The 15220-nt window shown below is 36.4% G+C and overlaps 1 protein-coding gene across 4 annotated transcripts in view; it reads right to left on the bottom strand.

Moving 5' to 3' along the window:
* Positions 1-1958: 1958 nt before the first annotated feature.
* The window catches only part of LOC141551467 (uncharacterized), a 30396-nt gene continuing 17134 nt past the window's right edge, over positions 1959-15220 (bottom strand). For 2 of the 4 annotated variants that reach the window (XM_074283150.1, XM_074283148.1), the window contains exons 2-4: positions 13779-13905; positions 12204-12314; positions 1959-7814 (exon numbers count right to left, since the gene is read on the bottom strand). In XM_074283150.1, coding sequence (XP_074139251.1) covers positions 6355-7814; positions 12204-12314; positions 13779-13812 — 1605 coding nt within the window. In that variant the 5' untranslated portion in view covers positions 13813-13905 and the 3' untranslated portion in view covers positions 1959-6354. Of the gene's footprint in view, positions 7815-12203; positions 12380-13778; positions 13906-15220 lie in introns of all 4 variants that reach the window. The other 2 variants (XM_074283151.1, XM_074283149.1) reach the window with 2 other exon arrangements.

The following is a 15220-nucleotide window of genomic DNA, read 5'->3' as shown; positions in this document are numbered from 1 at the left end:
CATCTGCGCAGAAGCGCTTTCCTAAGTCCCCTTCCCCTCTCTCACTGTGATACAAATATGAACGTTTAGATTCGTAGTACCCTTTTTTCCACGAAGTTAGCATAATTATATTTTAGCTAAAGCTAAATAATTTCGTTGGCCTAGCTCCCCCTGCCCCCTGCTTCCCGGCAGGCCCTGCTTCCACCCTCCGAGGTCTTTCCCCCCCGCCACTAACACTTTGTCGCCGTGGACAAAGCGCAGGCGCAAGCGCGGGGGTAGAGCGGATTCTCTCACCGGACCTGGTCCGGAGCTGCCCCACCCTTTCTTGAGTGCACTTGACCTCAAAGTATAAACTGTAACTAAAATATAACAAGCATCTATTAAGCTCTTACTGTGTGCAGTTCTCTTCGGAGAAGGAATGGGGGGGGGTAGGGAAAGGCGGGTAGTAGTGGCATAAAGGCAAGAAGGAAATTCACTGCTGTCCAGGGGCTGGCTTTACTTTTTAAAAAACTATTCATATTTGGAAGATCGAGTGGGGAAGGGAACAAATATCTACCGAGCTCTAGCCGTGGACCAGGCACTTAAAAAGTATCTCATTTGACCTTTTGGAAGTAATTTTAGGGGTCCCTCCAAGTGTGGGATTCTTAACTTGGAATCTGAGAACTTGATTTTTTAAAAACGAGTAATTGCTTTTCTTTGTAATTCTGTGCATTGTTTTAAGCATTGAACCTTATTCTAAGAAGGGGCACCCGACCTCACTAGATCTAAAGGGATCCATGACAGGAATTTTTAACCCCTGTACTAGTTGGTGCCTTCATTTTTCAGAACAGAAAACAAGATAAATGAGGGGATGCAAAGTGACTTCTGGGGGAGGAACACCTAAAGAGTAGAGGGAGAAGCTTTTGTAACCTTGAAGGGAGCTAGGGAGTCTGGTTGAAGAGGATGCAACCTTGTTCGAAAGAATGGACATAGGCATGAGGGGGATGGAATGAGCAGCTCTGAGAAGAGTGTGAGAAAGATAAGGGAAGAATTTGGAGACAGTTTGTGAAAGCTAAAAGTCAATTTTAAAAATTAGTATAAAAGTAACTTTTAAATTCTGGTTTTCCTAACTCCAGGCCCAGCACTTGATCATAAAAGCTGCATGATGTAGCTGCCTAGTAAGGCAGATATCTTTTTGTTACATCATAGTTTTGGTTTTATGGTCACTCCTTTTAATAGAATTCTAAAATGGAAATCCTGGGCAGTTAACTCTCCAGATTGTGAGTGATCCAAGGGAACATAGAGCTTTGCCCTTCTATTTACAGTCCCATTAGGAATGACAGACCAAACTTTCTATCTGTATATTCCTAAACCTTCTTAGAGTCTTTGGACTGTGACAGAGGAGACACGCCATACTGAAAACGATACTTTGATTGCCTCAGTAATAACTAGGACTTCTATAAAATTTCCCCCCTTTTTAACTGACTTTCCTCTTGCTCTTTCACTTCCAGAAGCAAATCTAGGAACCATTTCAAGAGCTGAATTTTTTTTTTTCCTCATATACTTACAAGTGTTAATTCCAGTACTCTCAAGACATTGTTGGTTTGGAAGGGTTTTGACTCAGGTTTGTGGAAGATGACTTGTTTTAATCCTTTGGGCATTTGTCAAAACTAAGTACATTTAAGGTTTAAGGTGTATATATGTATATATGGTATAGCAATCTATACAAGCAGTTCTGCCATGAGACAGAGTAACATAGAAGCCCTTGTTTCACATTATCTTGCATATTCTTTAAGATCAGACCATTACTTCAGTTTAATACCATGTAATTAATGCTGTAATTGATGTAATTTTAACATCAATAATCTAATTTGATACCCTGAGCACCTTATATGTGGTATAAGGGAATGTAGGGTTCTGCCCCACAACACAGAATCCTATTCCATGATATTGGGAAGCTGGGCACTGTCAATAGTCTATACAATGACTGGAGAGAGACAAACCATGCAGAAAGCATTTAATTTGAAATAATTGATTTAGCTATTCTCATATATTAAAAGGGAACAAGATATAGTGAACCATTTGCTTTTTGGCTTTTAGGGTTTTTTTATTTTTGTTTTTTGGTGTCTGTTGGATTTTGCCTTTTTACTGTAAATTGCATATTTTGCTAGTGGTACAGTTTTCTAAACAAGATTTTATTCCCTTAGAATGAACTTTACAGGGATACTGGTGGTTGTGGGAGTTCCACTTGTCCCATGAAAACAATTTTAACCAGAAAAATAACTTGTCAAATTTGGAAAACATAAGAGAACCAGTAAAAACCATAAACAGCCAAAACTTAGATGTTAAAATCTCAACAAGCCTTATGTTACAGCAATAACCTATTAAGGCATTACTAAATTAATAGAGTAGCAATGCTTTTAAGGAGACTGCAACATCTACTGGAGATTTTTGAGCTTTACTGTTGGAGTCCCTGGTTGTCCCTGGTACCTCTTAGGAACTTTAATACACAGAATAATTGGCCCAGAAGCCATAGATTATTTTAAACTGGCACTTCTTAGAACTAAAAGGTCTAAAACACTAAATTAAAAAAATTTTAATTAAAAAATAAAGGGTCATTGGCCTGGACTTAAAGAGATCTAGTAATAGAAATGAGATATTTTGATAGCCATCAGACGTTTGGGTTGGTACTTTATAAATTTTACCTAAAATAAAGGAATTGGTTATAAAAATGGAAGGACCTTATCTTTACAATATAAAGAAGTCCTTATTGAAGGTTGGGAATAGAATTTGTTCATTTAGTAATAAAACATTTTATCTTACAAGAGTGCAAATGCAGAAGGGAGACTTGAATCTCATTTTTTTTGTTGTTCCTTCTGAATACATAATACTATCTGTTTAAGAAAGTATTTGATTACTTCTGTTTTATATATGCAGTGAAGGGAAAAAAAACATGTTCTTTAAATAATGAAATTGTCTTGTAGAGACCCAGATTAACCTGAATTCAGACAGTTAGATAAATGTGTTTCTGGGACCCAAACATATTTTGGAATTAGATTTGTCCCAATTTAGTCTTAATGAGGATGCCTTTCGGTGAGAAGATAAACTGTTAAAAATGCTAGGGGATGGGGAGTGAGCTCAAAATCTATAAGCCTTTGACACTAACAGTCTTCAAGTAATTAGCAGAGCTACCATGTAGAGAATATTCCCCCAGAAAGGCAGAATCAGAGCAATGTGTAAAAAGAGCAGCAATACCAAAGAATGTTTTATAACTTTCTGATTTTTTTTAAGATACACTGCTGCAGAAGGACTAGGGGTCATTTTGTTTCCAAGTCAAAATGAGGCTGTAGTAGTTTATAAATGAAATATCTTAAAGATGTAAATTAACCCAATGAGCATTGCTAATTGCTTTTTTTCTGAGTTGTGATTTAAATCAGATATTTAGAGTCAGAAAGAATGTAGAAACATACACTGAACAAAAAATTCCTCACAAAAAATGTGAGTGCATTAGTCTATATTCTAAAAATGTGTATATTGATGCCTGGAGATGGCAATAATTCAAACAATATTGAGCTAACATAACTCCTAGATTTATTGCACAGATAGCTGATGAACCTGATATTAGGCTCAGAAAATATGAGTCACCAACTATAACAATATAACTTAAATAAGGCTGGGGGGAAGGCTAGGATAGAGGGAGAAAGGCAGGACAAAAACAGCCTTTTGATTTAGCTTTGAATGGAAAACTACTATAATTTACTCAACAAACAGGTTTCTAGTCTCCATGTGAATATCTAAAAAGGGAGAACCTCCTCCTAATTACACTGTAGTATTACTTTGTTAGGAAGCTTTTCCTATAATCAATTCTGATCTAAAATTTGACACTTTGCAATATTTACCCACTACTTTTGTTTTGCTTTCTAGGATACAATGAAATAAACCTATTTTTTAAAAAGTTTTAGTATATATTCTGTTTAGACAACAAATACCATGGACCAAAAGTAGTATGTCTGCCAATCAAGGAGTATCATTATGTAGTGAAGGCTTCACTCTTATGTTCTAAGTGCAGAACTATTTTATATGTGTCCATCAATACCCTAAGCCATCACAGTGTGGGAGAAGCTAGAGCCTCAGCAGTGGTTATGAAACAATATATTTTCTCCTCACCTTCCCCCTTTCTCTAATAAAAAAAAAAAAGGCCCATCACAAACAGGTATAGTCAAGCAAAACAAATTCTCACATTGGCAATATAAAAAGTCTCAATATGCAAAATAACTGTTCTCCTTAAGACTTTCAGAGTGGGAAGAACTGCATAGAAATGATGAAGACAAAGGATTTTGTCTGTGCTTTAACTTGGTCTGTTCATAAATATGTTATTTGTATCCAACTAGGCAGACAGACATGCCCACAGCACCACAGGAGCAGAAAATATTGCCATGGAAACAGCAGAAAAATACTGCCTGTTTCCCTGAGGAATATAAATCTAAGTGAAGAAATATGGAATAATGAAAAGGGAAGGAAGTAAAACCAGGATCAGAATCCACTCAATTTATAACAGGAATCACTGACAAAAACAGAAGACAGAATATCTAAAAAAGATCTTTAAAACTTAATTACTTGTAAAAAGTAAATTTAATTGACTTTTTTTTTTTTACTGTCTAAAACAGTGGTTTCAAATCCAAGTAGAATTGAAACCCTGTCTGAGGGTCACATATTGATTTGGAAAGCCATTTATTTATTACCATTATGTTGTTATTTATTTATCTTGTTAAACCTTTCTCAATTATATATTTTAATCTGGTTCCGAAGCACTTGGGAATTTTGCAGGCCTGCTAGCCAGACTGACATCTCTGGCTAAAATAATTCTGTCCATTTTTCTAGTGGACAAAATGAGCACTATTCATGGAATATTGGTTATTATGGTTCTGTGTATGTCTCATCTCTTTACAAATATATAAGTTCCATCAAAATAGGGTCCATGTTTATGTAGTCAATTCAACTATCATTATTAAGAGCCTGAGGTTATAAAGATGAACAATTATACAAGACATCCAGACAAAGCACTCTATAAAATAAGGACAAGAAGGTAAGTAAATTTAAAAATAATAACAATAAAAAATAAGGTAATGTTCTTTACCATAAAGGCCAGTTGATGCCCTGTGGCCATTCCACACATAAAAATGTCCTATGACAGAAAATTTCCAGTGTAATGCGGATATGGAGTCCACCACTAGATAATCACACTATTATAATATATTAATATTATAATGTTTATTGAGGATCTTGATTGTCAATCATTGCCTAAGTATGATGGGAAAGGGGTAGTCCTTTCCATCAAAGAACCCACACTCCATCTGGGGCAAAAAAAATATAATTAATTACATGGAAAATTATCAGCATTTGTTGGGTCATATGACAAGCAAAGTGCTGGACTTGGGGTCAGGAAAACCTGCTTCAAATCCTGTCTCTTGATACTGTGTATTCCTAGGTTAGACACTTAATGATTATCACAAAATTCTCTAAGATACCTATTAAATTTCAGGTAAGTTGCAATCTGTGGATATCACAGACAAAATCACAGATTTTTGAAGTAGTGACACAGAAATAAAAGTACAATCTTAAAAACATTGAAGATCCATTGGTGGGAGAAAGGAAATGAATATTTCTACCAAAATATAGGTTGTGGACTTCATTTTTAAAAACCTGAAGAGGGGCAGCTAGGTAGTGCAGTGGGTAGAGCACCAGCCCTGAAGTTAGGAGGACCTGAGTAAATCTGATCTCAGACATTTAGCACTTCCTAGCTGTGTGACACTGGGCAAGTCACTTAACCCCAATTGTCTCAGCAAAAAACAAAACCAAAAAACTCTGAAGAGAGAGTGATGAAAAGAAGAAAAGGCCCAGTATTTCAAGGGAAGAAGGACCCCCAACTCTTGAGCAACTTCCTATATGACAGAGGCAATAGGCCCAACTTCAGGGATCACCCATTCTAATAAAATTTAATTAAATGTACTAAGTATTTGGCCTCAAATGATAGAGAAATAGACGTGGCAAAATAAACCAAATAAGTGGTTCATATATGCATTAAAGGACAGCAGTCTGAATAAAGGGAGATTTGCCAATGCAGATCTTAAAATGTGTTTGAAGAGATAAATCAGAAATAAAGAATTGGATAGGAGATATTTAAAAAGCAAACCAAGAGTGTTAAGTTAATGTGTTGTCCATTTTCCATCAGTATGCTCAAGCCATCCACATTCCACTGATCTCCCAGTAAAATAAAAGCAAATATTTTTGAAATTTTGGATCAGTTAGATTTAGAGTTTTCATGTGAAAACAAGGGTGAGGTTTTTTCTTATAAAATTAAAATCTTCTGTTGTTCTCCATTATGAATACCACAATCTAAAAGGCTGAGTGGACTAAAGCTGAGTGTTTCTCTCCAGAGTGAATTCTCTGATGATGGTTAAAAGTTGAACGCTGACTGAAAGCTTTCCCACATTCCTTACATTCATAAGGTTTCTCCCCAGTATGGATTCGCTGATGTACAATTAGTTGTGAGCTGTCACTAAAAGCTTTTCCACAATCATGACATTCATAAGGTTTCTCCCCAGTATGGGTTCTCTTATGTACCAAAAGACTTGAGCTATAACTGAAAACCTTCCCACATTCATTACATTCATAGGGTTTCTCCCCAGTATGAATTCTCTGATGTATGATAAGGTGTGAGTTCTGATTGAAGGACTTTCCACAATCATTGCATTTATAAGGTCTCTCTCCAGTGTGAAGTCTCTGATGTCGAATTAGGCTCTTGCTCAAGCTGAATGCCTTGCCACATTCACTACATGCAAAAGGTTTCTCTCCAGTGTGAATTCTTTCATGATCAATAAGTTGAGAACCCTGACTAAAAGTCTTCCCACACTCACTGCATTTGTAAGGTTTTTCCCCAGTATGGAGGCTCTGATGTCTAATAAGGCATTTGCTCCTGCTAAAAGCCTTGCCACACTCGTTACACTTATAAGGTTTCTCTCCAGTGTGAGTTCTCTGATGATCAATAAGGTTCCTGTTAGAACAGAAGGCTTTCCCACATTCATTACACTTATAAGGTTTTTCACCAGTGTGAAGTATCTGATGTCGAATAAGGCTTTTACTACGACTAAAGGCTTCACTACACATGTTACATTCATAGGGTTTCTCACCAGTATGGATTCTCTGATGATCAATAAGTTGAGAACTCTGAGTGAAGGCTTTCATACACTCATTACATTTATAAGGCTTTTCACCATTGTGTAGTCTCTGGTGATGAATAAGATGTGAACTGTGACGGTAAGCTTTTCCACATTCATTACATTCATAGGGTTTCTCACCTGTGTGTATTCTCAAATGTACAATAAGCTGAGAAGTCTGTCTGAAGCTTTTCCCACATTCATTACATTCATAAGGTTTCTCTCCAGTATGAATTCTCTGATGTCCAATAAGGTGTGAGCTCCGATTAAAGTATTTGCCACATTCATTACACTGATAAGATTTCTGTCCTCTAGGAATTTTCTCTTGTGTAACAGTGTTTGAGACAAGACTAAAACTTTCCCAAAATTCTTTACATTTCTCATCTCGCTCTTCAATAGGGATTTTCTTATTCTGGACTATCACTTCCATGAACTCATTGTCAATTGTCCTAATTTCTTCCTCTGGAAATGTTCCTTGTTGCTGCTCTAACATGATTTCTTTTTCAGTGGCTTCTCCAGCTTCAGATGCCTGGGAAAGATCCTTCTGTAGAACTTCTGATGAACTAGTATGTGATTCTGATTGACCAAAAATTCCTTGCTTTGAAGTGGATTCTTCGTTTTCATTAACATTATCATATTCTAAAAAAAAAAAAAAAAAAAAAAAAAAGAAAATGTAACTGTCACCATTTCCAGTCTGGGAATAGGAACAGAATTATACCACATAATATTAAAGTATTTTAGGAACTCATGAATTCCATAGATCTGAAAAAAAAATGATATCAATTGAATGGGCAGGGAATGAAATGATACAGCAGAACAATGAAAAATAGAGCTGGGATTTGTTCACAAATAGACAGAAATGTCATCAATAGATGTAAATAAGTCAATAATGAGACAGGAAACTGCAGGGATTAGACAGAGACAGAAGTAGGCCAGGCAAAAGCACTAAAGATTAAAAACTTTGTCCACAAATAAAATCAATGCAATTAGAAAAATAAGAAAAGAGGAGGATGGGGGAAGGAATGATATTTCCATCAGATACCTTGCTCACATCATGATGATAGTGATACTAGTATCAGTAATAATGACTAGCAATAATATAGTGCCTATTAAGTGCCAGATACTATGCTAAATACTTTACAAATATCTTATTTGACTCTCACATCTGTCTGGGAGGTAAGAGTTATTTTTATCCTCATTTCTATAGCTGAGGAAACTGAAGCAAAGATTAAAAGACCTGCCCAAAGTGGTGCAGCTGGCAAGCACCTGAGGCTGCATTTGACACTAGGCCCAGAGCTCTATTCACTGTGCCTCAAGATACTCACTAAGTATCTAAATGAATTTATTAAGGGTGTACTATATGCTTAGCCCTGGGCTCAGAGCCTAGTTCTGTTCCATAGAAAAAAGGACACAGAAATGTCACCTGCTGACTGAATAATGTTGGATCCCATGGGCAAGGGATGTGCTGTGAATTAAAGATCTCTGCTGTATATTGCATGAAGCACTGAATTTGCTAAATGTGGAAACAGAACCCATGGATTAGAATTCTGGCTCTATACCAATCTGAATGGCCTTGGACACATCATTTAATATCCCAGTTTCCTCATCTGCAGAATGAGGGGGATTTTCATTGCCCTTTGAAGTCTCTTCTGTTATAAATCTATGATCCTAAAACCTCTAATAAAAGTCTGATATCTCCCATGTACTTGGAATCGATGCAAACAGATGATTAAGAGCTACTGCCCCAAAAATAAGTGGTTAAGGGATATGAACAAATTGTTTTCATTTAAAAAACGATAAATTATCAACAACTACATTTTTAAAATACTATACTTCATTATTAGAAAAATTCAAATGAAAACAACTCTGATCACCCTATATTCATCAAATAGCAAAAAGGATTTTTAAAAAGATCCAGATATACTAAACGGCTCTAACTGTTCTGTACAACCACTTGAAATTACATGATAAAAATCATAAAACTAGTCATAACCTTACTCTGACCCATCATTCCTACTATCCTGCAGGTATCCCCAGTGAGTTCAAAGACAAAAAGAAAGCTTTTACACATTTACAACATTATAGTAGCATATTCTGTGAAAGCAAAAAATTTGGATATGGAAGAAGTCAGTGCCCACCAATTTGAGAATGACTAAACAAATTATGGCATATTTTACTGTACTAAAAGGGGAAAACCAGACAAAAACAAATTTTTTTTAATATGGAAAGACCTATAGGTACTGATGGACAATGAAGAAAATAGATTGAGGAGAATGATATGCAGTATACAATGATTACAATAAAACAAGAAAAAAACAACATTAAGAGACAGCTGAACTCAGATTAAAGACAATTACTAATACTGATTCCACAGGAAAGATGATGATTGGAATATACCTCCTTCCTCTCAGCAGAGAGCTAGCAGACCACAGATATGAAATATTACAACAACTATCCAGGCATGGGCACTCCCTTGGTTGGTTTTACTTAACTATTTTCCTCTGTAGCAAGGCAGGGTTTTAACTGGAGTATTCCAAAGAAAGAACAGCTTGGTGAGGGTATTCAATTACAAATCCTAATTAAATATAGCTGAAGGAACAAGGTTTAGCTTGGAAGAGATAAAACTTGGGAAGAACATGATCCATTTCTTCACCTGCTAGGAGAACTACTTAATTCCAAAGACATAAACTAAAAACTAGTAAAGAGAAGTAAGTTATAAGAAGGCAGTCTTCCATTATTTTTAAACAAATTCTAACAATGAGAGTTGTCTGGAATGAGCTGCCTTAAGAGGCAATGTAATTCCCTTCACTAAGAGTGAAATAGAGCCTATTTTTAAAAATTATAAAAAGGGCTTATAAATCAGAAGAGACATAGGATTTAGAACTAGAAGAGACCTCAGAAATCATAAGATCCTCTCCTTGCATTTTACAAAGGAGAAGCCTGGAGCCTAAGAACCCCAGATAAAATCAAACCCAGGTTCTCTAGCTCCACATCACCTACTTATCCCACCACACCAAACTGTCTTTAATTTGTACAGGCTATGACTTTCTCAGTAATGTATTTTCAACATTTTAACAAATGAAAACAATAGCCATTAGAGTAGAAAATAGAAAAAAAAATAAAATTCCAGGTTGTAGCAGCAATAGGAGAAGAGGCATCAATATTACAAAGAACCACAGACTGAGGAATTGGAAGGGACTTCATGACTCATCTGTGTGCCCTCTTTCCTTTTCCAAAGAGATGAGATGAATTGTCTAAGAGGCTACAGAGCTGATTTCTGCAGAACTGAAATCCAGTGCTCTCTACCCAGCCCCACGCTGCCTTTGATTATATTGTGAATGGAACCACAGACTAGAGCAAACATTGTGGAGAGCAGAGTAGCCATCAGCATCATCCTCAAACCAATACCTTTCTCAGCTGGCCTGTAGCATTAAAAAATATGCAAAATGCTTCACATTTTTTAATTTGATTGATACTGGTGAGTTAGGCCTTTCAGATATTGTCCCTTTTATTATTTGGGAGAAAATTGAGCCTCACAGGCCATATAATTAGCCCAGATCCTGGGGCCCAAATACAGTTTCTCCTAATTCCAAATCCAAGAACACTAGATTAGACCCTGTTGCCTTCTGTTTCTGCTTCTTACTTGATATCTTCTCTGCACTTCAGTCTCCTAAATGAAGGGCTAGACTAGACAGTCTCAAAGCTTAAGAGAATTCTAGCACTATATCTAGGTTAATCTTGTCTTTTGATCCAATGACTTAAAAAAAACTTAATTTTATCCTAATCAATACCATAAAAAGGACCTATCTGTAAAAAATTTTTTACAACTTCTTTATTTGTAATAGTAAAAATTTGAAAACACTTAAATATATGAAATGAATAATGTCTGAATAAGTTATCATGCATTAATGTAGTGGAATATCAAAGTGTCATAAAGAATGATAAATCTGAAGCAGAAAAGGAAACAGATTTAACTTAAATGACGCAAAACAAAAAATCCCAAGTCATTAGAACTAGTTCTTCACATGTCTCTCTCTCTCTCTCTCTCTCTCTCTCTCTCTCTCTCTCTCTCTCTCTCTCTCTCTCTCTTTCTGAAGAAATATATACTGGCAAAAATTATATATTAATACCTGTGATTTCATTAAGGTAAAAGAAAGTTTCTCTCCCAGTGCAGATCAGCAATTATTTTGCAACTTCCAAAGTATGAAGGAGGCAATGAGGGGTTAAATGTTTTGACAAGTTCATAGTATGTGTCCAAAGAGGGCCTTGAATTCAAGTCCTCCTGACTTTGAGGCAGGCTTTCCATCCCTGATGACATACTGCTTCTCATGTGCTCTTATATTCAGTCCTAACTCTGGAAATAGCCTGAACCAGTTCCTTCTTTTCTAATTCCAAAGTCAGTTCTACCTATTAGGTTAAGGTCTCATGCAGACACACACACACAGCATCAAAAACATGTGAATTTGAAATGTAATTTCAAAAAGACACAAAAAATTTTCTGATTGCTAATTAAATTCTACTTTGTTAAGTACAAAGAGTAATAAAAACAGTTTTATGTCTTTTACGCCTCTTTCTCTCTTCTCCCTCCCTCCCTCTCTCTCTCTCTCTCTCTCTCTCTCTCTCTCTCTCTCTCTCTCTCTCTCTCTCTCTCTCTCTCTCTCTCTCTCTCTCTCTCTCTCCACATATGTACATACACACAGATACACATAATACACACATATTTATTTGTCTTTGTTGCTGGCTAAGTTTATGAGACCTAGCAAGTCATTGTGGATGTAGACAGCTTGTTTTTGAGTCAATAAGATACAGCTTTAAGTTCCACTTCTGTCATCTACATGGACAAGTCACAATCTCTCAGTGCCATAGGCAACTCTTTAGGACGGAGCAATGAAGATATGCATTTGTTTTAATGGAGAGTTTCCTAATTGGGAGTGCTAATGAAATCACATCTGGTCCAGAAAAAGAAACAATTCAATAAGTAAATGTGAAGATATAATGAAGTAAGAAGAGGAGAATCCTCTCACTTACCTGTACAGGTGCTTTTCCCATCTTCCAAGGTCAGAGGTCCCTGATGATTTAGGCCCTTTGGTTTTTCTTCTCTCTGGGAAATCCCCATAGGTTTTGAAAATGGAAATCCTGCTTATGGAGAAGAAAATGGACCCGAATAATGATTGAAATCACAGACAGCCATTTAATTCCTATATCTGGAAAGAACACATAGGGAAAGCAATTAAATGTCCAGATAAAGTAAAAAGGAGGTGTACCACCTCCAGAGAGGGGCCTTGGAAACCAAGAAGGCTGAGGCAGAATCCAATGATTTTTAGAACTACACTCAAAATTAGCTTTTATTATTTTCTCCTTCCTAGTTAGGTAAAAAAAAAAATCAATAGCAAACTATTTGAGGATAGTAGGGACAAATAACAGCTTAGAAAAGCTAAGAAAGGGTACCCTAATGAGGTCTTTAGGAAGGGAGAAGGGAACAGAATTTATGTATAAGGGTAGACCATTTATGTATAAAGTAAAGCTTCCAAATTATTAAAACTTTTACATACAGAAAAATTTTAAGAAATAATTTCCTGTGATTTCAGAAAGGCCTGCAGAGACTTACATGAACTGATGCTGAGTAAAATGAATAGGACCAGGAGATCATTATATAACTCAACAACAATACTATATGCTGATCAATTCTAATGGATGTGGCCATTTTCAAACAATGAGATGAACCAAATCAGTTCCAATAGAGCAGAAATGAACTGAACCAGCTACACCCAGAGAAAGAACTCTAGGAGATGATTATGAACCACTACATAGAATTCCCAATCCCTCTAATTTTGTCCACCTGCATTTTGGATTTCCTTCACAGGCTAATTGTACATTTCAAAGTCTGATTCTTTTTGTACAGCAAAACAACTGTTTGGACATGTATACATATATTGTGTTTAATTTATACTTTAACATACTGAACATGTATTGGTCAACCTGCCATGGGGCGGGGGGGAAGAAGGAGGGGAAAAATTAGAACAAAAGGTTTGGCATTTGTCAATGTTGTAAAATTACCCATGCATATATCTGGTAAATAAAAATGGAAGGAAGGAAGGAAGGAAGGAAGGAAGGAAGGAAGGAAGGAAGGAAGGAAGGAAGGAAGGAAGGAAGGAAGGAAGGAAGGAAGGGAGGGAGGGAGGGAGGGAGGGAGGGAGGGAGGGAGGGAGGGAGGGAGGGAGGGAGGGAGGGAGGGAGGGAGGGAGGAAGGAGGGAGGGAGGGAGGGAGGGAGGGAGGGAGGGAGGGAGGGAGGGAGGGAGGGAGGGAGGGAGGGAGAATTTCCTGGGCCCTAAGAAAGTCTTTAGAAAGGGAGAAGGGTAGAGAAAGTTAGACTATTCTTGCATAAAGTAAAGCTTCCAAAGGGTCAAAACTCTTACATACAGAAAACTTTTTTTAAGAAATAATTTTCTGGGCCATTATTTATTTCTCTATGGATCTGGAAAGCCTTGAAAATAGAGGTTTAGAACTTCCTGATACTTATTAACCCTTAAAAGAATTAACAGACATGAAACAACAGCAAGCTCCCAAATAAAGATTTATAAGTGGGTCAACAGAATCATTACCCAGTGATACTACATCTCGATAATTCTCCAGCATCAAATCTCGAAAGAAGGCCCTCTGAGCAGGTGTTGAACTCTTCCATTCCTTCTGGGTGAAGTCCACTGATACATCCTCAAATGTTACCAAATCCTGAAACAATAAGTTCTTGGTGTTCTAAGTATTATTTAAGGTTTTAATTCCTTTCTACTGGCCTAGGGAAAAGAAAGGGTGTGTGTGTGGCACTTCTGCTGGTAGACATTCTAAGTGGGTACAGAAGACATAACACACAAGAAAAAATCAGGCTCATATGGAATTATTGATCAAGAGAGGTCCAGGCATTTGGGGAAGGCAACTGGACTCCAGATAGACACCTAGATGGGCCGTTTGTGGGAAGACCAAATCAAAGAATGTTAGAAGCCAAAAAAGACCAAATCATGATGTACCACATATCATACTGCCAAATAAATGTTATTATTCTACTGGACTATACACATACTAGACTCACATAAAGGTGAGAACTCTTTATCTTATATCAACTTTGAGTCTCCTTTAGTATCAAAGAAAGTGCTTTCTACATAGCTGGCAATTAATAAATTCTTGTTAAATTGAATTTTGTTTTTTAAAAATGGAGTCTCCCTATATCATCCACACTAGAAGTCTATCAGCTACTCATGGATTCTTTTCTAATACTAATCAATGCAAAAGCTTAATTTGCTGTTTTTCTACCCTGAACAAGTTTACCCCTCCTTAGTAGTCTTCTGCTTCTGAGGACTCACCCTATTGGTGACAAACTGTATAGACACTTGGTCTGCCTTAACCCTACTGCAAATTAAGTCTCCCAAATTCAATAGATCCATCAGCCTTCACCTCCCCTGCAGTAAGGACTGTAGGGGTGCAATACCCCATTAATCTTAAACAAAATATCAAAAGGTGAATAGTTCTACCCAGGTGACAAGTTTATCAGGATTCTTCTTTAATTCCTTCTTATTAATTCTCATGACAAACTGCCATGAAAACTACCTTTTCTGAAAGGAAATGCAAAATTTTATTCTTATATTTGTAGAATTCTAGTTTTTCTTGTGTATTTTTTAGTTAATTTATTTCTCCCTCACAATTATAGGTAAAAACAATTTTTAATATTTGTTTTTAAAATTTTTGAGTTCCAAAATCTCTACCTTTCCCCCTCCCCAGCCCCACTCTCATTGAGAAGGCAAGCAATTCAATATAGGTTTTACATGTGTAGTCATGCAAAACATTTCTGTAATAGTTCTGTTGTGAAAGACAACATAAACCAAAAAAAATTTTTTAAAAAGGCCTCAAGAAAAATAAATTTTAAAAAGTAGTATACTTCAAGTTGTATTCAGACATCATTAGTTCTTTCTGAGGTGGATAGCATTTTTCATCATAAGTTCTTCAGAGTTATCTTGTATTATTGTATTGATGAGAATAACTAAATCATTCATAA

This window comes from Sminthopsis crassicaudata, chromosome 1 (genome assembly GCF_048593235.1).
Source record: "Sminthopsis crassicaudata isolate SCR6 chromosome 1, ASM4859323v1, whole genome shotgun sequence".
NCBI classification, from domain to species: domain Eukaryota; kingdom Metazoa; phylum Chordata; class Mammalia; order Dasyuromorphia; family Dasyuridae; genus Sminthopsis; species Sminthopsis crassicaudata.
Note: the sequence above shows the minus strand (reverse complement) of the source record. Positions and strands in the feature narration are given on the sequence as shown.